General features: G+C 41.2%; 1 protein-coding gene across 1 annotated transcript in view; it reads right to left on the bottom strand.

Annotated features, from left to right (window-relative positions):
* Window positions 1-13: 13 nt before the first annotated feature.
* Window positions 14-26,332, bottom strand: part of LOC141966704 (uncharacterized) — a 105,734-nt gene continuing 79,415 nt past the window's right edge. Inside the window, exons 53-71 of the mRNA XM_074919709.1 lie at window positions 25,529-25,688; window positions 23,555-23,712; window positions 20,710-20,823; window positions 20,228-20,356; window positions 19,571-19,732; window positions 17,543-17,704; window positions 16,289-16,454; window positions 15,905-16,089; window positions 15,221-15,313; window positions 14,737-14,941; window positions 13,620-13,807; window positions 12,829-12,926; window positions 12,251-12,435; window positions 11,803-12,005; window positions 11,095-11,284; window positions 10,325-10,434; window positions 7,462-7,581; window positions 6,931-7,070; window positions 14-4,084 (exon numbers count right to left, since the gene is read on the bottom strand). Of these exons, the coding sequence (XP_074775810.1) occupies window positions 4,069-4,084; window positions 6,931-7,070; window positions 7,462-7,581; window positions 10,325-10,434; window positions 11,095-11,284; window positions 11,803-12,005; window positions 12,251-12,435; window positions 12,829-12,926; window positions 13,620-13,807; window positions 14,737-14,941; window positions 15,221-15,313; window positions 15,905-16,089; window positions 16,289-16,454; window positions 17,543-17,704; window positions 19,571-19,732; window positions 20,228-20,356; window positions 20,710-20,823; window positions 23,555-23,712; window positions 25,529-25,688 (2,784 nt within the window). The 3' untranslated portion in view covers window positions 14-4,068. The remainder of the gene's footprint in view (window positions 4,085-6,930; window positions 7,071-7,461; window positions 7,582-10,324; window positions 10,435-11,094; window positions 11,285-11,802; window positions 12,006-12,250; window positions 12,436-12,828; window positions 12,927-13,619; window positions 13,808-14,736; window positions 14,942-15,220; window positions 15,314-15,904; window positions 16,090-16,288; window positions 16,455-17,542; window positions 17,705-19,570; window positions 19,733-20,227; window positions 20,357-20,709; window positions 20,824-23,554; window positions 23,713-25,528; window positions 25,689-26,332) is intronic.

Genomic DNA, 26,332 nt, shown 5'->3' with positions numbered 1-26,332 from the left:
GAAAAGCTGTGATGCAGGATTCCTTGGAATAGGTTCTCCAGGTTCAAGATGCAAATACCGTTACCACCTCATGAAACAAACCTGCTGTGCTAAAGTGCATTTTTCTCTTTGAAGGTTTCCTTTCTTGTTCCAGTGTATGCTATTTTTAATTGTTTAAATCATTCTTAAATATATTTTATTTTTATATTTCTTTCCTCTTCCTGTGGGGAAAAAACCCAACAACTATGAAATCAAATCAAAAAACCTTTAAAAAGTGGAACTGTTACTACTTTTTATTTCCCCTCTTCTCTAAAAAAGAATTTGAGTCCTGAAGAAAGCCTTGCATTAGCCATGTGGTATGGCTTTGTAGTTTGGGACTGCATTGTCCAGGAATACAGTTATGTTAATGAGGAATGCATATAGGAAGGGAAGATCCTCTCTGGTTGTACAATTTAAGACAAGAATTAAATGGTGGTAACTACATTTGAAAACTGTGGGATTATGTTTTCAAAGCATCTGGAAATTAAATACTGTCTTTTAAGTAGATCTTTAAATGAGATCTTTACAGATTAAGGACTGGATTTCAGAGTGCGGTTCCAGGCTTGAGTTTAGTATTCCAATCCAGACCACATCAGAGGCAGTTGTATAATGGAAGTCCTGTGCTCTGAAACCCTGCTGATAAAATGCCAAAACACATGTACAGATGAAACATTGGCAGTCTGGGTTTATTTATTGTTTTTAATGTTAGGAAAAAATCCACTTGTGGAATGCTGTAGCCGTTCAGAAATGATCCACATGGTTGACATACTGGCCAACAATTGCTTTTGTCTGGTGATAGATACTTTTCCATCTTGAGTGCTTATGTAAGGAAGGAGAAGTTGTTCCAAGTAAGTTTGCCTTGCCTTCTAACTAGGTAGCAAAACCCTGGAAATAAAGAGCTAAAAGTCTGCCGCATCCTGGCCAGTGTCAGTTTACAGCAGAACTGAGTGTGGCTCGTAGCCCCTGTTGTACAGCTGGTGGGTGCACCACTAGTGTAGTGGCTGTCGGGGGTGGAACTGCTGTTCATCCATCTGGCAGTGATGCACAGTCTGAGTGCATCTGAAAAGTTGTATTTATATCGGAGTGGATTGGCATTATGTAGGGCTGGATTGGATTTGTAGAGGATTTCTTTGCATCTTTCACCACCCTCTCCTATCCAGAGGCTCATGAGTCAAAGCGTCTGGGGTTTCTTTGCTCACTCGCTAACAGGCAGTTCCAAGCATAATAAGATGTAGATCTCTTCGGTATCTGCAGGCTCTGTACTGTACACTCGACCTCACTAAAAACCCAGCCCCCAGCAGGTTTCACATACTTGATCAGCACAAAGCTATCTGTGTTGCTTGGCAGTTGAGGGGAAGGAGATCTACTCCTGAACTGAAGTGGCGTTTCAGAAAGGCTGGCAATTACATTAGTAAAACAGTAACTTCCAAGGGTTTTAAAGCCAGGACTGGATGCTTTATGACAGTTTACATTAAAGAGTGCTTTCCTAGGAATTCAAAGCAAAAGATGCTCTTGGCACAGTTAAATGTTGAGCTTCTAAACAAAAGGTGTCTAGTGATTGCTCTGAGTTTAGCTGTGCTTTGCCTAATGAGTAGCTGATGATGCTTATGGCTGCTGGTGCCTTCTGTACCACCTAGGTTTAAGGGTCAGGCTGAAGTGCCTCACCTCGGGGTTTCCACAGTTTGGCACCCTTGGGCTCTACGGGGTAGTGGGAATTCTCCCTTTTCCACATCTTAACTCGTGTCTCGAGTCCTACATTAGCATGTGGGTTTGTGACTTTGGCAGCTGTTGTACAGCAGAGCCACACGGAGAGGTTACAGGGCGAGTGCCTGCTCTAGCCCGGTCCTGGGGAGGGTGAGGTCTCAGCTGGGATCTAGTGCCTGGTGTTTGGGCCTTGAGGGGGGCAGGAGGATGGCCGTGGCTGCAGGAAGGCCTCTGTGCACTCGGTGCGAGCTCTGTCCTGACTGCACCCAACCTGGATTTATCTGGGGGTGTGCCAGGCCTGGGGAACCCAGCTAGTGGGAGCGTGAGGCTCTCCCTATGTCACACTGCCTTAGTCCGTGGTAGAGCCTCAAACCATCAACGTCGCTACTGAGTTCGGGGACATAAGAGCTTGTGTGGTACATGTAAATCTTTGTGACCTTTGTAGAGCTGGAGTGTCTGTATAGGGCCTAGATAAAGGGCATGTTGAAGGTGAGTTGTAGGCACTTAAAAATACTCTTGGAAGAATGCCTTACCCTCCATGCATTCCTGCAAGGACAGCTGGGTGCGGGCGGGTGTCTTCAAGGCGCTCTGCTCCGGGGAGTTACGGGTGCAGGGGTGCTGGCCAACAGCAGGCCGGGACGTGGGGTCAGAGCCCTTTGTGTGGTGTGGCCTGCAGGTCCGTCCGCTGTTTGGTGGGGTTTAGACATTTTTCCATAGGACAGCACAGTTTGTACTGCATTACCTTCACCTGAGGCATGACTATTTTAGATGACTTCAGTCGAGGTGTCCCAAAACGGGCAGTATTACCAGTAGTGTTATACCAGAAGTGCTGATAAAGCCGGGGGGGGGGGGGGGGGGTATTGCAGAGGCGAAGGCCAGTTTTGAAATACCAAAGCTGAAGCATCGAGCTGAGAAATGATGCTGTCAGATCCTGCCGCGGAGATCTTCCTGGAGGATTGTGTCCGTGAGGAAGCACGGGCAGGTTTGAGTTGGCTTGAGGGGTGCTTTTGGCACTGGTCACCACCTGGTCTGGGCAGGCTCCCTGTGGGGAGCTGGGTGGGCCCCATTTCTTAGTTCCCAAGACGAGCCAGCACCATGCAGCGATGAAGACATAAAAATCATTGGGCTGGATGGTGTCCTTGGCTCAGTAAGGGCTTTGCAGAGGTAACTGAGGAACCGCTTGGCCTCTGGCAGGCCGGCGCGGGGTCTGTACTGGGCAGCGCCGTCAGGCGGGGCTGGGGGCGCAGGGGCCGGCCGGCCGGATGGACACACACACAGACACACGCAGACAGACACACAGACACACACGCTCCGCAGGGGCGGGAGGGGCTGCGCGTTCTCCGCAGCCGGGCGCTGTCGCCCCCTGGTGCTGTCCGGCGGGTGCAGTAAAAAACGTACTCCAGCAAAAAGTAAGGAAGTCCAACGTTTATTAACATTATTTCAATCTTTGCATATTATGCAAAGGCATCTGCAGGATTTTGCAGTGTTACTTTTTACTAAGGAATAAGTACATTGCTGGTACTGTATGGAGAAATGCATTTTTTAAATCAGTAGACGTGCAACTTAGTAATTTAACAGATGAGACACTTTCACACAACAATATAACACTTTAAGACTACGTCATGGGTAGGATAGGTATCAGTCACCTTTTCCCAACATGTAAACTGGTATCTGAGAAGGGTGTTCTGCAGACACAGGAGAATGTGAAACATGAGAGACAGCCTTCTTGGCATCTGTTCATTTAGTAAGGTACACATCAGTAAGGGAGAAATCAACCAGCATAAAAATGAGAAAATTACTAAATGCTTTCAATTATTTAACCATCTTATGTCTTAGCCCTCTTGTCTGCTGGGGCACTTCCCTGGAAAAAAGTCGCTTTCTCCAGAATTTACTGAACTGAGTATCAGTTCTAGAGAAAAAAGAAGTCAGCATCTCTGCACAGGTTCAAAGCCACGAGTAGCCCACTTGTACTAATCTGAGCTGGAAAAGACCTTTTGTCATCTTTTAGATGTATTCATGCTATGGTTCAAGGCTTGTAAAGAGGCAATTTTGCCACTGAATGGGAGAATTCTTTTAAAGTAACTGATACTCTTATATCCAATTTCTTCTGGTTGATTATAGTTTCTTGGCACTGTACTGAAATCATTCCTCTTACCCTCAGGTGTTTCTGTGTGAAAAGCTTTCCTTTTACACTAGATATATATGCTTCATTATATTCAGAGTCCTAACACTAATTCATTCACACTTTCACTGCCATCCCTACTATTGCTTCTAGCTTGTCTACCTACAACAGCCTGTTCTGGGCGCTGAAACGGTTCTTCCATCTTCCGGGCTGGTATCTGCCACTCAGAACTGGCTCAAGCTGAAAGGATGAAGAGATGAAATCCAGTTAAGTTGTTAGTAAGTACTTAAGGGACAGAAAGTAACAAGCGACACACAAGGTGTTCTTATGCTGAATTACAAGAAATCTATGAAGGGAAAACCGGCATCAAATATGACATCAGAAAACTGTGGGAAAAAGTATTCTAGCATTTTAGATACAGTTCTGTCTTAGCTACACTAAAATGAAATAAAGAGGTAAGGTTCTTCATGTTTGATGATAAATTCCCATTTAGGAGAAAAAGAGCAGCATTACTACTAAAGTTTATGGGCTCTGGCTAGTTCAGCTATCCAATGACAGATCCTTGACAAGATGAACTTCTAGAAAGTAGTGTGGCGTCAGGTATGACTGCTTTTTTCTCTTTTGTTCTCATGACCTTAGATGGCTATTGGTCACCGTGCGTGACAAGCCAGCCATTACAAACTCTTTCACAATACCAAACCTCCCTTACTGCAGTTTGGTCTGTTCCACTTCCTTCTCTTTAGCGTGTTTACATATTTAAAGATTTAACTTGCATCTTTCCTTGACCCATCAGTTTTTTCCCCACAGAGAGACCTTCAGATTTTTCTCAACTGATCCACAACGTAACTAAAACAGGGTGCCCAAAACTGGATACATGAAATAAAAAGAATTAATTCTTGTCTTAAATGTTTATTCATGTGACCATCCCCAGTATACTTGGCTTGTTTAACAGATGCTTTAATAGCATATTATTATTGTTAACTGAGCTTGTGATCCACTGTCATTCCAATCCCTTTCCGCAGAAATGGGACACTGTAAACTAGCAGCACTAGCTGACTTCATACTTTCGGCTACTGAGCCATTCTAAAACTGTTTTCAACTGAATATTCAGGCTCAGATTTAACAAAGTTTGTCTCTGTATTTCATACTCCTCTGTTGAAGAGTTTATATAAACCATGTGAGCTAAAACTACTTTCTGCCTATGAGATACTGCCCAGGAATTTTGGGGCCAGCTACTGCTTACACACTGGGTGAACTGAATCTGTAAGGAAGATAATGACACATGCCATTATTACTGCATATGGGAGTGTGATGCATGTGATGCACACACTTACATATACTGAGTGTTCTCTTCTTGGGTTTTGTTTTATGGCTAACACAATCATGTACAAACTCCTGATAGTTATTCCCTTCCTTAGTGGGTGAGAACTCAGCAAATAATGGTAAAGATTTTTTAAGCATATCACAAATATGTTTGTAGTCACTAAATCACTCTTTTAGAAGTTGTAGTGAGTTTACTAATACAAATGAATAACACTTCGTTGCATGTATTAAAAAAACCCCACCATGTTTTCTCATTACTAAGCCTTAGCAAAGCATGAAGCCTAAGTTAGGAATGTAAACCCAAGTGCTTAGTTTCAACCAAAAGCAGAACTGGCTTTTCTGTGTGATCCTGTCATTTACTTAAATGTTTCCATTGCAGTCTTGTAAAAATATAATTATGTCTTAAGTTATTACTGGGCAAGCATATCAGTCATTAGTATGACAGTAACTTTTGTGTGTGTTGCCTTTAATGCTCTCATTCAGTGAAAAGATACATAGCAAATTTCAGAGAAGGCTTTGTCCTTTTTTTGTCTAAGGAATAACATCATGCAGATGAATTGAAGAGTTAAATTTTGGGGATGTTCTTGGTCATCTCTCAAGACAACGATACGTGAACAGTCAGTACTACTCAAATGGTATAAGTTATCATTTATGTATCATCATTTATCTAAAATAATTTGTAGTCAATAAATATCGCAGTTCAAAGAAGGTACTATACACAGAATATCCAATGGAGACAAAGTTTTTTAAAAAAACCCAACAACTCGAGAAAAGATATACAGTGCAAAATAGTGAATGTACATAACATAGAAAATGCTGAAATATACAGCCACTATTATCCTTAAATGGTGAAGTTTCAGATTGCTGCAGTGCTCCGGCCCAGCCAGCCGCTTCCCTTTAGGTGCTTCTGTTGCACAATAGCTCAGTTGGGCTGGAGTAAGGTAACCCCTGCTGGACATGGCAACTGTATGGCTGAACTGTGCAGTAACTGCAGTAGTAATAATGTAGTAACTGAAGAAAGTAAGCAAGAGGGGACTAATTTTATTACTAAGAAGTATGTTGGGGCTGTGGACTTTTATACATTTTTTTTTCTTTACACAAGAAGAATTTTTTCCTTAAAACCCTGCACTCACCAAGTAATACAGCAGAACATGACTCCAGTTTCTTTTAGAGCAGTAACTGTACTAATCTAGTTTCTGCAGCAACGTGCAATGCAGCAGCATGTGCACCTTTACCAAAAAATGTGAGGATCCATAACTCGTTTGCACAGTAACAACAGAAATTGGCAAGGACTGTAATGCCAAAAATTTCAAGCCAGCACTGCTGCTCTTTTCAGGCTTTTCAGTTTTCGTTGCATTTTTAAATAGATTCCTGGAAGACGGCTATTTGGATGACAGCTGCATTAAAATATAGGTATTGATAATCTTGAAATTCTAGGTTAAGTTTAAAGAAGATAGATACATGAGGCTGAAAAGTACAAAACCAATCACACCATCTTCTGCCAGTATCCTCCTGCCTCCTACCCAGCAAACCAGGGGATATAAGAAAGCCATTAGCGAGGATGAATTGGACTGGTGTGCTTCTGAGTGAACAGCACAAAGGGGGAGACAGACAGGGAGCACGAATAATGCCAGGAATAGGATCTTTTTGCTTATGCCCACAGTCGATCCATGAGTTATTTTCTCATGTGCTCTTGAATAACAGACATGTAAGTACGGGAGCAAGCAGCTGGAATACTCGTGGTGAAAAGACACAAAACTTACCACTGAGGAGGAATTTCCACAGGGACAAAATTTCGGTTGCACAAATGGACAAAAGCTGCTGCTAAACTGCAGGCAGCCTTCAGCTCCTGTGAGTGACAGGTGTCATAGGCACACATGGTGTAGAATGGCGCAGGGTCCACCTTTAACACAAAGGGGATTGCTCAGAGGAGTGGTGTGCAGCTCTGAAACCGAAAAGGAAGTTTGATTTGTGTCTCCCCCCGCCCACCCCTGTGAGGACCATTCACAAACCTCTATTCTCTTCCTAATACTGAGGGGTTTGTTTTATATTTCCAAATTCTAGACCTGTTTGCTGAAGAGTGGTGCAAAGTCATGCCACTACTCTGTGGATGTCAAGGACCGTGATTTCTATTTATGGTGAGACACCACCATTTTGTCTGTCTGGGTTGTTCTGCTGACTTCTGAAGTTATCTGCAACTGAACTTCTATACCCTCACAACAATTACATGCACTCCTTCGAAGTATGACACCTGGGTATTCAGCTAGTCCTTTGGTGGCTGGAGTTATACTTACAACTTTGAAGCAGTTCCGAAGAAGTGAATGTGATTCTTCAAAAAACACTTTACAGACTCCTTGGTTACCTGTAACTGGACATGGCTTCACTTTCTTCTGTACCAGACTGCACTTGTTCACCTGGGAAAACAGAATTACCAAAGTTGGGGGGGTTTGTTTATTTTTTTTTAAACATCAGTGTAGCACAAATTCTTGATTTCCAGTATGAGATGGTTTGAAGGAAGATACAGACAGTTCAGTACACAGCTCTGATTAGCACTTATTAATACTGAGACTACCTTGCACGCTTCATAAACAAAAATGTGTGGCTCAAATATTACACATTACAGACATTGTTTCCCTCTTCTGTTGATTCACTGAAGGATTTCTGGTGTGTGGCTGCTGACACAGTAGGTAGGTGGCTAGTTGTCTTAACTTTTATTATCTATGACAGATCACAGTTGTGCTTTTACTGGATCTTTTTGTTGGAGAAAAAAGTTTCATATGCTTGCTAGGTTATTCATAGATAATAAACCACAAGAAATTAAAAAAAAACAAAAAAACCCCAAAAAACCAACAACAAAAAAAACCACAACAAACCCAAAACCAAACTGGCGGTCCCTACAATTACAAGCATTTTTGGACAATAAAATGTGAAGGAATTTTTGTTGTACATGACTCAGGTAAAGTCCCTTAGCACACCAGTCAAAATCTGATGATACCAAATATTAACAGAACTAGTAATGAGCAGCATTTGCTGAAGTTTCTTAGGCTTTGTTTTGGCTGAATGCCATTTTTAGTACTCTGTATCAGATCAGCAACTTACTGGTCTTTTAATCAGTAATTTCCTGGTTTTGAGTCTAGAAGTTTTTTAAGCAAGTGTAAACTCAAGTTATTTTAATTACTAAGAAAAATTAACTGCCAGTTTAGTCTCTCAGATAGCCCTCATCCTGCAGGAGTCGCACATTTGCAGTCTCCTTATTAACCTCCTCCCCGCACAGCAGCTGGTCTTGCAGCACTAGAACCTCACTGATGTTATTTCCAAGGTCAGTGTATGACAAAGGCTTGTAGTAAAGCTCCTGGTAGAGAGTTCCAGTCTGAGTTTACAGTTTGTTGTAAGGTGACTCCAGCAGTCAGGGTGACTGACAGCTTTTATTTCAGGCGTTGATACCTGGCCAGATTTAACCTGACTGTGGTTTTGCTTCCTGTGCCATGTATAATTGTGCTAAAACTTCTGGTCTGGAAGGATTTTTGCAGGGTCCATTCTATCAGCACAGCTGAATACGCTGCCCGTTTGAAATGGGTATTTCCACCATGTCATCCCTTCTTACTGCTTTAGAAAAGTTTCTAAGACTTTGCATGACCTTCTGACTTGGCACATTTGTATTTCTGGCCATTGCTTTAATGATGTATGAGAGCAGTACATTATTGGCAAGTCACTCTTTTTATTACTTTTTTCTGAACAGGACATGACTGCAGTTGGCACAGAGTTCAGCTAGAGTTGTCTATAAATTTTTCTTGGTGGTATACAGCACTGCAAAGGTGCCATGGCCAACAAATAAAACACACAAATTGTTAGTGTAAGTGCAGCTTTTATGCCCTCAGCCACTTGAAGGAGGACACACATGACTTCCCAGCTTGTTTATGACAGTAAGTTTCTTATGTATTGATTTAATTGGTTATTATTTTCAGTTCAAATTCTCTGGGTAGTTTTGTGTTAGATAGTTGTATTTTTATGACTATTAGAATTTATTATTTGTAGCAATTAAGAAAATTATACCTGCAGTCAGCAATGTCGTGATCCTGCTCCATTATTAAGATAAACATAGGCTGCAAACTCATTAGATCTCCAACAGCAAGGAAAAGTACAAGATACTTGAAGCAATCCTCTTTTCAAAATAAAGTACTGAAATAAAGCTGGAAATAGTAGCATTCCTGTGCCCAGAACTTGGACATCTCTTGGTGAGAGAAGGTAAAGGGAAGAGTCACAAAATCTTAGTAGTAAGAAGATGCTGGATAGATTCTGAAATTAGGTTTGAGGGGATTTAGAGGATCCTGTCAACATGGCTTGAGAGCACAGTAAGGCTGTCTTTTGTCAGTCTCATTCACAAACGGCTATGTAGAGGTGCATGTTTCCATATTTAGATTATTGTCAGCTGAAGATAAATTTCATGAATTAAGGTTAAGTCTCTTTGAAGCAAAGAGGTATAATGTTACTGGTATAAGAGTAAAAGGGTTGCAACATTCATTTATGATAGTTACAGGAAGTCCTTTTATGCAAGTTAGTAACTGAGTGGGTAGCAGCTAACGCTCCAAAGAAGTCTCAGGACTTAGTCATATGGGGACGGAGAGCGACTTTACTAGTTACTGGTTTATGAAGTTTTGTTTCTTGACAATATGAAAACCAAGAACAACGAAAGAAATGAGGCTCAACATACCCAGCTACAACAAAACAGCTCTAAAGAAAACTTCAAGAGGGAAAACTTCCTGATACAAACCGTGGCTCAGCTGATGGACATGTGAATTTGTCCCTGACCAACTACCACCTGGCTCTGCATTCCAGAGAGAGAGGTGCTTTAAGTAGGAAACATCAAAGAGCCTTGGTTCCAACATCGGTTCCTTCTACTAGCAGAAGCAGCCCCCTATGTTTCACTTTACCACTTAGGCCAAAAATGCTCAATGCCTATCTACAGGGAACTCTTCTATGGTTTTTAGCAAATACGTGCAACCTTCTCCCTGGTTAAACACAGGAAAACAGATTATATACAGTATGTTGCTGTTTTCACTAGCTCTAGTTTGTCGAAGCCAGACCCGTGTTGGAAGTTGCCCTTTGTGCTCCCCCACCACTGGTATCTGCACGGGCAGCAGCCCTTCAGCTCCTTACCTGCCAGCTCTGGGTGAACTCCTGCACGTTGTCAGTGAAGGAATGATTAGGAAGTACCCATTCGTTTCCAGCTTCATTATCATTGGTACCAAAAAGCCCAGCTGAAATACCTGGAATTAAATTGAAATGGAGTAAAACAGCAGTTGTCAGGAGTAGACCTGGGAAGATTTTAGAAGCTGTCTCTGGGCTCTGATTATTCTGTACAGCAGAGCTCAGCTGTAATGCAGAAGAGGGAAGGTCTGCCCAGACATCCATTAAGGATTTTTCTCAGACTGCATTGCCATCTTGTTTGTTAGTGGTTCATTTGTTTCTCCTGACCAGATCAAGGCATCATAGCTGTTCTCTGCTAATCTCAGGGGTCTGAGTTTTAGAATAGTGTGGGGCACATGGATAGGAATGTATTCACAGTATACCAGAAACCCTGGAAGTTGTTAGGCCTCCCTCTTCCATACTCTTGGAGGCTGGACAAGCTAAGCCTGCTGTAGAGCAGCCATTCTCAAATGGGGTTTGGGGTTGGGCTGACTGCATTACATCCACCCCCTATTTCTGTCTGCTTTATTGCATCGAAACAGTAGTAACCCAGGCAGACGCTTGCTCTTCTTACTGGAATGCTGCATACTGTGCTTTATTTGGCAACAACTGGGAGTGCCCAGGGCCATTTCCAGGGTGTGTATAATCAAGTGGGGAAGAGCAAGTGAAAGACAACCCATGTGCTAAAGATACAGAAAAAATGACTAACAGGTGACAAAAGCTGTATCATGGATACTCACCGTGGTGCCATCCAGCCAGAGTGACAGTACAGAGATCATACTGAAAGTCACAAGAGACAGAAACTCCTTTCTGATTAGACACTTCTATTTTGTTGGTTTCTCTCCTTGAATTAGTGGTATTCTTTTCAAGGGGTTGATCCAGTACTTGGCAGTTCTCTCCCATAAGGGAAAAGTTATACATCTTGGCTATCTGTTTTAAAATGAAAATGCAATTTCAGACATGTCACAATGAAAGTTCAGTGACAGGCAAGCTCAGGCTGGGTTTGCAGGTGGGATGGGGTCGACTTTGCTGAGCCCAGAGTTACAAAGTAAGAACAGGGTTGTGTTAAACTTCTGCAAGAGCAGGAAAGCACAAAGCCTCCCAGGTGCACTGAGGCTATGGGCCCCGTTTGTCCTCCAGACCTCTCTGACTGCCGTTCTCTTAGACCATGTAAGAGGAAAGCTGGAAAGTTCATCAAGCCTCTCTTATTTTAAATACCCAGAGAGCAAAGAGGCAGCCCCTGAGTTAAAACTGGTTTTGTTATGGGGAATTATTTCCTAATCAGAAAATGGTTACTTGCTAGCACTTAGATCTGAGACCTGTTCTGATCTATGTTTGGAGCATTAATATTTTGAAGACTTTTTTGTTGTTGTTGTTGTTGTTGTAGTTAGTTGGTTGAAGATAATTTCTGGTCTGGAAAGGAAGAATGTTTGACTTTCCCCTCCTACCTTCAGTCTTGGGTAGATACTGATCACGGTCTGGTTCATCTCCACATACAGTGATCTTAAGTTACGAGTTTCCTCATTTAGTATTACAGTGAAAGTATCGTGAACAAAATCCTTGGCAAGAAGTACACTGCACTTTGATGCCAAATCATAAAATTTTCCATCAAAAGTCATAATATGCTTGGTGCCCATTAACATAGCATGATCTAGAGAACGATATTTCAGAAGAAACATCAGTGAGTTTTCCACAGAGCAGTAAGTGCTGTGCTACTACTTGCATGCTGCAACACAAACAGCTTCCGGCTGGCATACTCTTAAAATAATTCCTCAATCTATTATTACATTTTAGCTACAAGTTGCTCTCCAAGAAAAGTTTCTCCAGAAAGGAAACAATTTAATTTCTTAAAATGGATCCAGTTACAAAACAAAGCATCACTTTGAAAGGGCTTACATTCAAAGGGACTCTCCATCATCCTCCGCTTGAATCTATAATACTCTGCAACTATGTTGATATTATAGAGGTCTTGGAGAGGCCTCATTAGCTTTTCTTCAATGAGATAATTAGTAATATTTGCCAGATCCAGGGAGTGGTCTGCTTTAGGAAGTACTGGCAGTTTTATTGCCACCGAACAGTTCCTGTAGAATACAAATAAAACAGCATGTGCCCTTATCTGCTAAACTGATGAAATGCAGTTGCTTTATTATTAGAAATGTGGAAGTGAAATATTCATAAGAACTGTAGTCTGGTGAGAATGGCAAAACAAAGACACACAATGGCTAAGCCCTGCGATGCACTGTGCCATATAAGGCCAGTTATCACCGTTATTGCTACCGAGTAGCTTCCTTTAAAATGCAGCCTGTCCTGGCAGCCAACAAAAACAAACATTAGGTGTGATGCCAAGTGCCCAAAGCAAAGGACGGTTGGTTGTCCGCAACCCTCAGCGTACCAGCTGACAGGAACACTAACTATGCACAGACCCATTGAGAACACTACCAGCAGCAGGGATCCTGCAAAAAACCACCCCTTACCTGGCTGAAAAACTGTAAAGGTTGAGCAGAGGCTTCCGGATCTTGCTCACAGCTCTAGAAAACACGGCCTCTGCCCACCTGAGCATCTGGTGTGTACTCTGTTGGAGAGCCAGAAAAGGAGATTACAAACCTGATTTGAGTATGGCTTCAGGGCAGGGTCAGTATCTTCTTATCAGTACTTGATAATAAGTTTTTAATCAACAGTCAGTGAAACAGCACTTTAGTCTCTTGCATTTGTCACTTGCCTGACAGCATCTTGTCATTTGGAGGTTAATATCCAGAGGACAGACACTAGTCACTACAGCAAGAAATAATGGACAGAAATGACATAACTCAAAGTATACCAATACTTCACTGAGCTAATGTGCTTCAGTAGTTTGCAAAGGACTGATATCTTCAATATATATTGGTGTCATGATATATGCTTTATGCTCTTCATTTCAACTAGAAGAGCCCAAGCCCCTCTCTACATTATTTGTTGGAATCACAATCCCTCCCTCTCTCTGGAAGAAAAGCAAAAGCTACATGAATGACAGATTACTGCTCCTGTGATTTCAACCAAAACCAGTAAAACAACCTCTCCTCTAGCTGGAACTGCTTTCAAAGCAGGACAAATATTTCAAGAACAGGAAATTAGCTGTGCACAAGCTTGTTATGTGGAAAGATAGCTGCATTATTTTCATAAACAAAAATATTTAACTATTTTTTGTATCCATAGTTCAAAGCCGAGGCTTAAATTTGTAGACCTTGCCTTTCAAACCATTAAAAATGGAGAACTGAGTTATACCAACCATATCCAAGCCTGCTTTCACAACCTTTAATGCCACATGGATAGGTTCCATTAGCCACACATCTTTTACAATCTTGGGTAAAAAAGCCTGGATTTTCTTCATGTACTCTTCTGTCTTCTCTTGCCAAACTTCATCCAGCGGCTTCAAGGTTACATCGTAGTAGGCATCCTTCAAAGTTGCTAATGGTCCTGAAGCAAACACATCATAGCAAACAAACCTCAGTTAGTATGGTACAAAGTGGCTGATTGTTTGTTCGCCTGCAGCTTCAGGGTAAGCGAAGGAGAGACAGAAAATGGGGAAAGGTTGCTTTGCTTTCATGACACGTGGGCACATTTCACAGCTGTGTGCATGGACACAGTGTTACGAAAAACTGGAAGAGGCATTTAGCTATATAACCCTGATCCACTCGTATGCCTTGTATTATAAATACATTGCTGCTTTCCAAAATAAATGTAAGGAATGCTTTGTAATTTGCCACCATCAGAGCTGTATAGCTCAACCTGCACCTGCTCAAGGAATAACAGGACAGTTTGGTCACAACTGATTTCAAACAGGGTATATCAATAAATCCCGCTTTTGAGTGGGAAGAGCCTAGAGGTAAGTGGCTCAAAGTGAGGTCTTGTGAGAACTGAAGGTTCCCTCAGTTAATTACAGCTGATCACACTTCTCAATGGTTTAGTATGGGCCACAGTCCTGCTGAACAGTGCGTTAGCACTACTGAACAGACTTGGAAAAAACCGATCAAGCAAAATCCCATCAGTACAAGCATTCAGAACTCAAGGATGGATACGAAGAGCCCTCCGGGAGGAAACGCTTGCCAGGGGACTGTAAGCAGAAATGCTTCAGTTTAGGAATTAAGGCCCTTCTTATCCAATGCAACCCAGGCTCCTGTGTCCCTGACAATGCCCCTTCAATGATTTCATCAGAAAGGTGGTGACACTGAGGCTGCTTACAGCTTACTGCATCAAGGCTCCCACTCTGTAAATTAACAGCCAAGGTCAGCACTTTTTGCTAGATCAAACAGAACCATTTGTGCTGTTCAGTACTTTTATACTTGTTTGGTTTGCGCTGCACTGACACTGTCCTTATTCTCCTTGCTTTGCATGGTTTTTCTTACTTTTCAATTCATTCTGCATTTGCTGGACAATGTCTTGAATTTTATTCAGGTAAAGTGGGAGCTTGCTTCTCAGGATCTGCCTGATTCCACTTTGCTTCCACACCCGGGCAACAGCTCTACCCACACTGTGGAGGAATCCTGATACTTTTTGCAAGGCTATCGAAGGCCAGCCAGCTGCTTCCGACAGAAAATCAATTTGCTGCACCTACAGGGGTTCCCAAAAGAGAAAAAATATCAAAATACACAGTGATGACAAGCAAAGCTTTGACTCCCAAAGCAATTGTGAACTCCTCAGTGTTGGTGCAGAGATATAGATCTTCACCATGAAACATGCTTTTTGCCTATGTATGAACTGCAGCTTAGCACAGGATTAACCATTTGAATGTTTGAGCAAAACAAACCAACTGCATTTAATATAATTATTTTTAATTAACACTGAATGAATATTTCATGGTGCTTTCACAGATGATGTACAGATACTTACTGATCTCCTGAATCTCCACATATATTCGTCAAACTTCTTTATCTTCTCCAGCAGTTTGGTTTTCAAAATGCTCCCAATTTCATTAAGTTTGTACTGTGAAAAGATGAATAGAACCCTTGAATTTATGATTTAGGATTGCTTGTGCTGGGTCCAAATGACTCATAGTTTGTACTAGTTTAAATGCCAGCAAAGATCCACAGTGGCATCCCATTTCTCAGGGGAAATGACTTCTGTGTTACTCAGTGGTCAGAAATGGGAACAGAAGAGTCTAAGGATGAAAACCCAAAGAGCCTCCTCCAAACAGAGTATGTGAAACCCTGTTAGAAGTAAAAGCACATTCAGGAATTCTAATATTGGTTTTGTAACAAACATGCCGAGCAGCTCTGGCACATTACCGCTGCTCTTGCTTCAGTTACTTATCATCTTCAGGGGATATATCCTTTAGGAGAGGGTCCCATATGTTCTGTGCTTTCTAAGTACGACTGAACTTTTTAATTCTTACTGTAGTATCTTTTCACACCAAAATTAAAAATAATGTCATTATGAGTTTAAAAATTGTATACTTCCCTTTTCTTTTGCCTCGTTACTCACCAAAACTCACACCTGAAGCCTACTGGAAGACATTCCATCACACTGACAAGGTTAAACAATATTCTGCAATTAACTGCCACCAAAGGATCTCACCTCAGCCTTAAAAACTGGATCCCTGCATCCATGAGCCAGAAAGCTCAAGCTTCCATTAAGAGCTGCTAGAGTCACTTGTGCCACGGTTTCCTGCCTTTCACCATTAATGTTGAGGTAGGTATTAAGGGTAGCCATCTGCCGCCCATCAGTACAAGCACTGACTTCCATTCCTTCTTCCACCGCCCCTTAAATAATGAAAAGAGAGAGCTTCATTTACAGGAACACCACTGACAGGCATTATGTGAGAGACGAGAAACCCGAAACCAGGGCTGCGAGAAACTAAGAAAAACAGCCTGAGAAAGCAAAAGTCCAACTCCCTGCTCCTTGCAGGACTACCTAAAACTAAACCATATGATTAAGAGTGTAATCCATTAAGGTACGTACCTTTCAAATACCCCATGTAGTACTGAAAACACTCCTTTCCTTTAGAAGCAGCTACTTTTACTTTTTCTTTCTGATCAATAATCCCCTCCATCAGGATTTGGCTCTGAACAGATGAGGAAGTAGCCGTTCCTGTCAGGCCTAGCCAGATATCTTCAAAGGCTCTTAACTGCAGCCATAAAAGAAAAACATTTATTCAAAATCACCACAAATGAACATTCAGAGACGATGCTCGTATATCAGTGCTTCCCACAGAAGGGTAAGTGGTGAGGGAAATGTTTTCCAATGCTTGTGCACCACACAGGAGTTACACTCTTAAGAGAGGCACAAGCATTAGGATGAGTAGTTCGAGAGCTGAATGACTGGATAGCACAAGGCTTGTGGACAAAATTTTAATGATAGCAATGAAAGAAACATTCTCTAACAGTCAGTTCCCTGTGAGGCTGCTAATTTGTGCCATTTATTTCAAAACAAAGAATAGAGAAAGTCCAAGTAGAGCAGCTGATACTTCTTTCCAAAGAGAAGGAAAAATAATTTAGTATTTGTCTTAGCCTGTTACTGCTTAAATCATCATCATTTTGTTAAGGAGTTGCCTATAGTCTCAGTTAATTATGACTGACCACTCACATTCCTTCTAATGAAGAGTTGGATGGTGCTGCCCATGTTACTGTTCTGCCTCACTGTTGCCACCATCAGCTTTCTCCACCTTATTCATTTCACAGAAAATCAAGAGCAAATGCAAAATAGAGGGGGAGAGAAAAGAAGAGATTTGCCTCAGAACGAGCATCATATTAGCTATTCTGTGCCTTTCTTAAGGCCAGTTCTTTCTTCTGGCAACTGATGAGTTGAGTCTCACATTTTGTTTCCCTTCTTTTTTTTTTTTTTTTTTTTTAGTGGTGCAAAAACCCATGCCTCACCAAACAGACCAGTCGTGCTGAAGAAGGTGAGCTACAATAACACACAGCCTCTTAAAACTTTTATATACTCCAGTTGATATACACTTATGATATGCGTCACTGACCTCTGCAAATAACTGTTCTTGGTGCTTTCCTTTCTCTCTTGATCATACTGTATATACATGGCATAACTGCTCCTTTGAAAACAGAACTAAGGAAATCAGGAGTATTTTATGTTGCCCGTACTTACCTGCTGTTTTAGTCACTGGCTGCACCTGATCAGTTTGGAAGATAGATGGCAGTAGGCCTTTAAAAACCAAACACCAAACCCCAGTGCCACTGAAACAGAACAAAAACTCACTTCAATTTCCAAAGAATAGTTCTTCACATCAGCTGTACTCCTATTTTTTAAGGATACTCCAACCAATCCCTCATCTCTCCCATCAGCAAGCTGGAATCTGCCCTCTGAGTGCAAAATGATGTCGCCTTTGTTGAGCTGGTGGTTTCCAGAGAAAACAATTACCTAAGTATGAACAAAAAAGGTGTTAAAGCTTAATTCTTCCAAAGAAATGGGCTCTGCATAGAGTGGTAAGAGGTTGTACAATGTTAGCATTCTCATGAAATTACACAAGGGTGTCAGAAACCAGCACATCCTCCGTCTCACAGCACTGTTTTACTTCATTACATCTTCAGTTTCTGTGGTATAACAAACCATGTTCAGTGATTACAGCCTAAGACAAGATGAACAGCTGGAATAACTGCATTGTATTAAAACAAGTCCATTTCTTTTTTTGGTTTCTTTATGCTTCTCAACTACTCTAGCTAGGCATTTTGATGCGTGCCTTTGAAGAAAAGGATCCAAAAGAATACAGAGGCACCTGATTACAAAGTGACACACATATGCATTTTTTGCATTATAAACAGGCTCTACCACACTTTGGTCTTGGAAAAAGTTTTCACTGGCATCAAAATTTTCCTACTATTTCCCAGTGCTAACAGGGTGTGACCTGCTCTGAAGTAACTGAGATGCATTTTAGCCACTGGAAACAGACCACATTTATTATGAGTTTGAAGTTTTGTGTTTGTTGTGAATACCTACAGGCAACTCTGGGGTCCAATGTGCACCTAAGGAAGAGCATGGATGGGTCTTCGGTCTATGCGTGTAGTATAAAAATAAATGACAACTATAAGGTTACACTAAGGTTCAAAAATCCATCACTCCCAGCAGGGCTGTGAGAGATGACATAACTCCCAGAAAAGGGGCCTGAGAGAGCTATAAGGGATGGGGGGCAGCAGAGGCCCTCTGAGCTGAGGAATGTCCCAAACACTCAAAAGTAACAAAACTACAGTCCTGGGGTGGGTAGTGTGGAGTTTAGAGCTGAAAAGGCTGCCTGGGTAGCACAGGGTGCAGCTGGAGGAGGGAGCGCTGTGGAGGTAGGACAGTTCTACTCTGGTGCATCTTGTAAGGTTCGAAGGACCATCTGTCCAGTGAATGACCTCTGCTTCATTATCCACGAAATGCGTATTATAGTTAACATCCCTGCATATGCTAATGAAGTTTAACAAGATCTTGCTCATTACATCATTCCATGAAGAACCTTACCCCTCCCCATCCATGGGATACGTAGATAGGTGGGTCAACCTAGAGGAGGGACCCAAGGAAAGTGTGTATAAATTGAGGGGAGGCAAGGAGTGAAGGAGAAGAAGTGAAGAGAAGAAGATGGATGCATCCTTGAACCCTCACTGTTGGGACTGACACAGGAACCCAGGCCAGTGATCTCTATTCCTACCTCTCTTGTGCTCTCTTTTTTTTTTTCTTAGGTAATGCAAGGCATACTATATCGCTTGCCATAATTTGTTATATATTTAGTCAATTATTGTGTGTCCAATTGGTACATTGTGGGAAAATAATAAATGTCTGGACTTTGAGGCTTGTGTCACCATTGTCCACTCAGTTGGGAATTTACAAATCTGTCACTCATCTCCCTCGTTTGAATGGGACATGACAAGAGCAGCCATAAAAACCAGTAAACGTTTATCTACAGTGGAAGGAAAGCAATTTTATTCCTCTCTAGTTTCCTTTTTGATCACTCATGGGCCTGTTTTGATATTTTCCAGAAACATGAAATGAAAAGACCTTTGAGAGAGGGGTAGGGAAGAAAGAACATGGACAAAGTGGGAATATTTACAACCATACTGCACCTACAGAATATGCTACAGTGGCAAACACAACCTTTCTGCCTCAACCCATCAATAGACACTTTATCGTTTGTCAAGTTACAGAGGTATGGCAGTTCTTGTGAAAAGTTGCTGCTGAGGAAAACTGAGTTTCCAAACCAGTAATTACATTTGAAGTGAAGTAGGTTCAATACATTTATGTGAGACTTACATTTGGAAGGTCACAGGACTCAAAGCTCATATAATAGTCCAGGCAAGAGGAGTAGTTTGTTTCTATTTTACCCAGAATCTTCTGTTTGGTGCATGAAGTCAGGAAAATATTTTCCAGAACAGCTTCTAACTGAAATTTATCAGCATACAAGAACTGATTTTTCTGCAATGCAGCAAGAAAACAAAGTTAAAACATGATAGCAGAATCTTAGACACTTCTCACTCATCCCAGCTCTCAACTTCGTCCTGTCCCTGTACTGGCTTTTTTTTTTAATTCTAGTAGCTTCAGGGTTTTAACATAACATTTCCACCTGACAATGTTTTGGCTTATCAGCAGAGTTACTGATCCCCATCCTACAGAATTAGCTCAACAGTTTTGCAAATTTAGGGCACAAGTGAGGCCTCTAGTTTGTAAGAACTCATTTTTTATTAATTATGCCACATGTAGCTTTCTTCCTAGGCAGACAAATACATAAAGGTAAAATGAAATAATGGTCTTTCATAGAAAGTGGTACTCTACAGAAGCTTACCTAAAATCCACTCAAAATTACATATAAAAACTAAATAAATTCCCATCTATTAAGAACAGCTTCCATAAAAATGGTGAGTTAACAGATACAACTGCCTTGAGTTAACAGATACAACTGCCTTCTCTTACCTCATACGTTAAATTGTGTTTGATTTTTTTGTCATCCCAGTTCAGATCTAGATATTCATTAAACAAAGCTGATCTTTGCTCTAGAGACCCACATGCCTGCAGGTGTTCCATACTTAACACTCTCTGAAGCTGGAAGAGGAAAAAAATTATACATATTAGTAATTACTAGAGGAGTATACTTTCTGGGCAAAAAACCACCCCTGTGAGAACCCCTGAATGGTCTATATCCATAACAGACTGCTTCAATCTCTACCAAGAAGCCTAAGGGGTTGATGATTCTGTCCTGAGGGAAAGCTGCATCCCAAATACAAACATCGAACAGAATTCTTCAGAAGTTTTATTTTTCTTCCTCTGAGATATGGAAAGGGTGACTTCAAGTAAAAGGTAACATATGGTAACAAGTGCAGAAAAAATTCAATCTGTGAGAAACAAAACCAGAAATCTAGCTACACTCATCCCTTCTTAGACTCAAAGACTCATACCTGACCTGAGGAGAGTGTCATACAGCCATTCCAGGCAGTGATGTTCATCTTTGATTTATCCTCCAGGGTCAGGCGGATGTCAGCAGGCTGCCCACCATTCCCTGTGAGCTGCAGCTGAAACCAGAAGAGAAGGATTTGCTCAGTGAAGAAAAACTAGAACTAGCAGAAGGCCCTGCAGGGGGATCTAGCAGAACGATCTCCACCCAGTGGAGAAAAAAAGAAACACAATTAAAACTGTGACAGAACAACGTTGAAGCTCCACAAGGCTTGGAAGCTCAGGGCCTTAGACAAACCCACAGGGAAACTGCACTTTTACAGCTGAGGTCACAGCAGTCTTTCTGTTACCTTCTCTGGAAGCTGCAGTGGGTCTATCATGCATGGCAATTAATGACACCAATGGAATAATGACACTATAAGAGAATTTATTCCTCTGAATATGTTTGAGACATATTGACTACTTTGTGAAAACAACCCGAGAGCACTGTGTGGCACCACTACGAGTACCAGAAAGGCTCCAGGTGACCACACAGAACACCGCACAGTTTGCGCAGCTCATTACTGAGCAGAAAGCCTTCAGCCTCAGCAACTGGACTCCCTGGCCCACGCAGTGCATTTTCAGGCAGAAAATATTTAGTCTTTGATCTTGAAGGATGATTTGTGGAGTTTCTTCTTCCCCATATATGATTTGCAAGTGAACCTCACAATTGTATTTTAAAGCTTTTCTAGTCTCACACATTTTCACACTTGTGTTGCAATTTCCTATACAGTGCAAAAACGTGGGTTTGCTCTAAATGGGTATCAAAGGGTTTCTGACTTTCGTTTTGTGGAATAGGAGTTTGTTCATCACTTTGTGGACAAAATTTGCCTCATTTTCATTGCCAGGCTGGCTTCTGTGCACTTCTGGCTTCTTACCACCCAACCCGGGTCTATGCTAGAATTGCAAGACAGATACCGTCTGCAAGCAACAGTTATGCTTGGAAAAGGAGTAAGGGCTGGTGGCTTGGATACAAGGAGATAACAGCACTTGGTGCTACTTACAGTTTGCAGAATGATATTTGGTTCTGCAGCTCTGAGATGAAAGGTACACTAACAGTAAATGCAGTATTACAGATCTGTATTTTGCAGCTCTTTCTCATGATCTCACCTGCTGGTTGTACTTTCTGCCTCTCCTTTCTGACAGGCAGTGGATCTCCAGTTGCTTCAGAGTGTAATTAAATGGGTGGGCAACACTGGCTCTGTAGTTTGTATGGTCTCTTCCAAACTTCAGAGAAGATGACACTGATATCTGATCCGTAGCAACAGATAGAAAAGGAACTTGTGAAATAAAACACCTCTCACACACTGACCTCAAACATACACCCAGTAAGATTTCCCTACACCTTTTCCTCAGATGAATCCTGTGCGTAATAAAGTCTTTTTTGAAGTAGTGAGGTAAATTAAAGTTCAAATAACGACATTCTTGCCACTTGAATTTCCTACATGGCACAGCTGAATGCAAAACTATTCTCTGTGTTTTTTAGTAAAATCATGAACCGTGCTTAAGTTGGATGAAGCTTAAGTTTGGTCTCATGTTTAGGTACTGTAGGCTCCACTGCTGCAGAGTGCTTAGACACAGCTTGTAAAGTTGAAGCATGAGAAAAAACATTTGCAGAATCAGGAATTAAATTCTGTAAGCTGCTGGGAACAAAATATTTTTCTGGCAATTTAAGTAGTGGTGGTATTTAAATAGTAGTGGCAATTTAAGTAGTAGTTCAAAAATACATTCTATACAACTTCTAAAGTAAATATTTCATTTTTAGCACTTTTTAAAGGAATTAAGGAATTCTAATTCTTTCTGTAGGCACATTTGTTTCTGTATGGTAACATTGCCATTCATCTTTCCTTTATTCAGAAAATAATGTAATATTCAGCCAAGGTGCTGCACTTCAGATGCAAATATAAAGATAGCATCGTTAGTTGCAAGTCAGTAAGCTTCCCCACTTAACCACATTTGGAAATCAACTTAACCAAAGTTGTCCTAGTTCTGTCTTTTTTACTATTTATATTTTTTAGAAATAATGCTGACTTACTTTAAGAAAATAAAAACTGGTTTAAACTGTGCCAAAGTTCTCACTAATAAAGAGTAGAATGAAAGAATGAAATACAGAAGAGCTTCAGCTGAATCAGTAATGCTGGAAAAATCCTTAATTAGGGATTTTTCAGTTCCCATGCTCTGCCAGCAGGCAGGGGCACAAGAAGCTGGGAGGGAGCACGGCCAGGAGAGCTGACCCGAACTAGCCAAAGGGCTATTCCATACCACAGGGCGTCGTGCTCAGTGCAGAAACTGGGGGAGTTGGCTGGGGGGCGGATCGCTGCTGGGGCATCGGTCAGCGGGTGGTGAGCAACTGCATCGTGCATCACTTGTCTTCCTTGGGGTTTATTTCACTCTCCTTATGTTATATTCCTTTTAATTCCTATTATTGTTATATTTTATTATTATTATTGTTATTATTATATTTTCCTTTATCTTAGTTAATAAACTGTTCTTATATCAACCCAGGATTTTTAATTTTTTTTTATTTTCCTCCCCATCCCACTGAGAGCAGGGAGGAGTGAGTGAGCAGCAGTGTGGTGCTTAGTTACTGACTGGGGTTAAACCACAACAGCATTTCATTGCCTTTGGTTATGCAGAAAGCTGTGGGATTACAAAAAAAAAAAAAAAGTACAGCTTGAAAATGCTTTCAACAAGAATAGCCTTTTATACATCCAAGAAGGAGGATAGTTTGTCTTCTACTTGAATTCTCTGGCTTGCTTAATGTCTTATTTTAAAAAAAAAAAAAAAAAAGAACCACTTGATATTCTTCTAATTCTCCTGACATTGATTTGCTCTGGGATGCTGTACCTGGTCCTTCTCATTCCAAATGACAGTAAGATCATCCCGGTGATTGCGTGCTGAATGTTTCACATATAAGTTGACTCTGGCGTGCCATGGGAAAGGGATGGAGAGAGGATGGAAAAGTTCCACTACAAGAAAAAAAAGTAAGTAAGTTTCCCCCACTGCGAATCATGACTGTTCACTTTTTGATAAAGAGAAAGGGATAGGACATATTGTCCCACAGGTAGCAGGGCAACAGTTGGTTCCCAGAGAAAACACTGTCTTTGCTCACACACACACGTGCACCTACCCAACAGCCACAAGGACTTTAGTCTGCTGATTTCTGCTGAATATGAACAAATGTAGGGAAAACAGGAGTCCTCTATTTACCAGCACAACAGTAATTACCTGCAGTAATCGAAGGATTGATACCTATACCCAAGGCAGCTTCTAGCAAGAACAGCCAGGAAAGTAATCTTCAAGAAGCTGAGATCACCTTCCACTGGGAGAGGAACAGCTTACAACGCTCAAACAAGGAAGTGCAGTTATTTTCTCCGTTTTCAGACAACAAAGCCTCAACATAAGGGCTTAACCTTTACCACTCAGGGTAGTGGCCTGCATGACCAACGCCCCCTCCAGTATCCAGCGCAGCAGAGCAACAGAATTCACTACAGTTTCTGAAAAACGCCTCAGAAATGGTGACAATAAAATAAAAAATAAAATTATATCCAGGAGGGATAAAAACATAAAAAGGAAGAAGAAAACAGAAAAATAAACAAAAATGAACTTCAAAGGAAATATTTTTACTCTCCAAATTCAAAGGGATACCTGGGCAACATTCGGAAAAAATCTGTGGGATGTGTCTCTGTACGTCTAGTGCAGTGAGTGAACAACAAATCCAAGATGTGGGTCGGCTCGTAACCCTTTCCTTCTCTCAACTGAGAGAGATTTGCATTTAGGTCCCCACTTCACAGTGAACGACCCTGACCACTGGATTAGTGGCTATTCAAGGCTGAATCTTCCTCAAGGTACACGTGCACTCGTGGAGCTGGGAGCATTTCTGGCTAGCAAGTCCTGGTGTACACCTCACACATGTGGCAACCTCACAGCATAGTAAGACTACAGATCCTGTAAAGCTCCTCCTCAGCACCTTGACTCCTTCTGGAAGGAAATATATACGTTTCTTTTCCAGTACTTTCCAACTGGATCCTTAAATCATAAAATCACAGAACCAAGGCCCTGTTCTGCACTGCAGAGTGTGCTGCTGTTCATAACACACTCTCCCCTCTCTCCCATCAAAGTTGTTTGTGTTTGTGAAAAAAATGAACCATTCACTGGCACAGAACTATGGAACTGTTTTATTCAGAATGGAACTATCAGGAAGAAGAGAAGCAAAACCCCAGACATTGAGATTTCTCATTCAAATCACCACCCCAAATAAAACCAAGTGCATATGTCAACCCCAGTCAGCCACCTCCCAGCTAAGTATCCTAGCACCTTGGCTAGAATGAAAATAGCTGCAATACTTTAGCTCTCTTCTCTGTTTACAAATGGTGTCTACTCTAAAACTAGTTCCTAGGTTTCTTGTGCCTTTCATTAAATATTTAGAATATTCAAAAGCAAATATAAAAATAAAGCCAAATGTTTCATTTAATCCAGGACATTTCTGAAATGTGTTGTAAATTAGAAATGGACATTTTAATTTGCTGATGACTTCTCACTCTGGCCAAATTTTCCCTGGCACTACTAAAGTTGATTTAAGCTTTACATTCCAAATCCACAAAGTAGAAATAGTGTTCCGAATGGACATTTGTAACAGCCAGACTTACAATGAATTTAAAGTGAGTAAGATCTTAGAAGGCCTGGATTGAAACCATTTGAATATGCATTTTGAAATCAGATTTATGTGGTTTAGTTTATTTTATACTCTACTATCAACACCAGGAAAAGACTTGAGAAACCTACCCTGAAGATCATGACCTCCAGGCAACTTTGGGAAGGGTCCAGTGTAAGTGCCCGTTACCTTTACCTCTTTGCCATCCCACAGAGCAGTGTGCCTCAGCATACGTGTCCTGTTGCCTTTTTGGTAAACCGTCATAAACACAAGCTGCCTTGGAAGAATTAACTAAAAGTAAAAGATGGGAAACATATTAAATCCTATATTCTCCAAAAATTTAAAAAGCTGTGTGTAATTTTGATACTGTAAAGTTCTGTGAAATCTAGCTGTAGAAATGTCGTTATAAAAGGTCTAGTACAATGATGTCCTAAAGCCCACTGCTTTTGTATATCAGCTATTAATTTCTACTTGACTTCATTTCCATAGTAAGTCATCTTCTCACATAATGGAACATACATAAACAGCTGAGTATCCTCTTTACAACAGTCTTCGCTTATTACATATTTTGAATTTCTATCTTTTTTTTAATCTCACTGAATAATTCTTACAATATCGAGAGCCACACTATTACAGAATAAATCCAGCAGACAGCACAAATAATACCTATTTGTGACATCTCTTCTTCCTTATTTAGAAAAAGAAATATGTGTGGTACCCACATAATGAAAATTGGCAATGGGTCAGTTTGTAATATATTATTTTTCTTATTTCTTATATATCCTATATATGTGCTTCATCTATAGGAGCAAACAAATATAAACCCAAACAACAGTTTTTACATTGGACACCCAACCTACAGTTGAATGTTTGCTCATGGCACTGCAGAAATCAAGGGCAAAACACCTCCTAGCAGCTGGAGCTGTATTACACCT

Source organism: Athene noctua, chromosome 15, assembly GCF_965140245.1.
Source record: "Athene noctua chromosome 15, bAthNoc1.hap1.1, whole genome shotgun sequence".
In the NCBI taxonomy this organism is placed as follows: domain Eukaryota; kingdom Metazoa; phylum Chordata; class Aves; order Strigiformes; family Strigidae; genus Athene; species Athene noctua.
The sequence above is the reverse complement of the archived record's forward strand: the minus strand, read 5'-3'. Positions and strand labels throughout refer to the sequence as shown.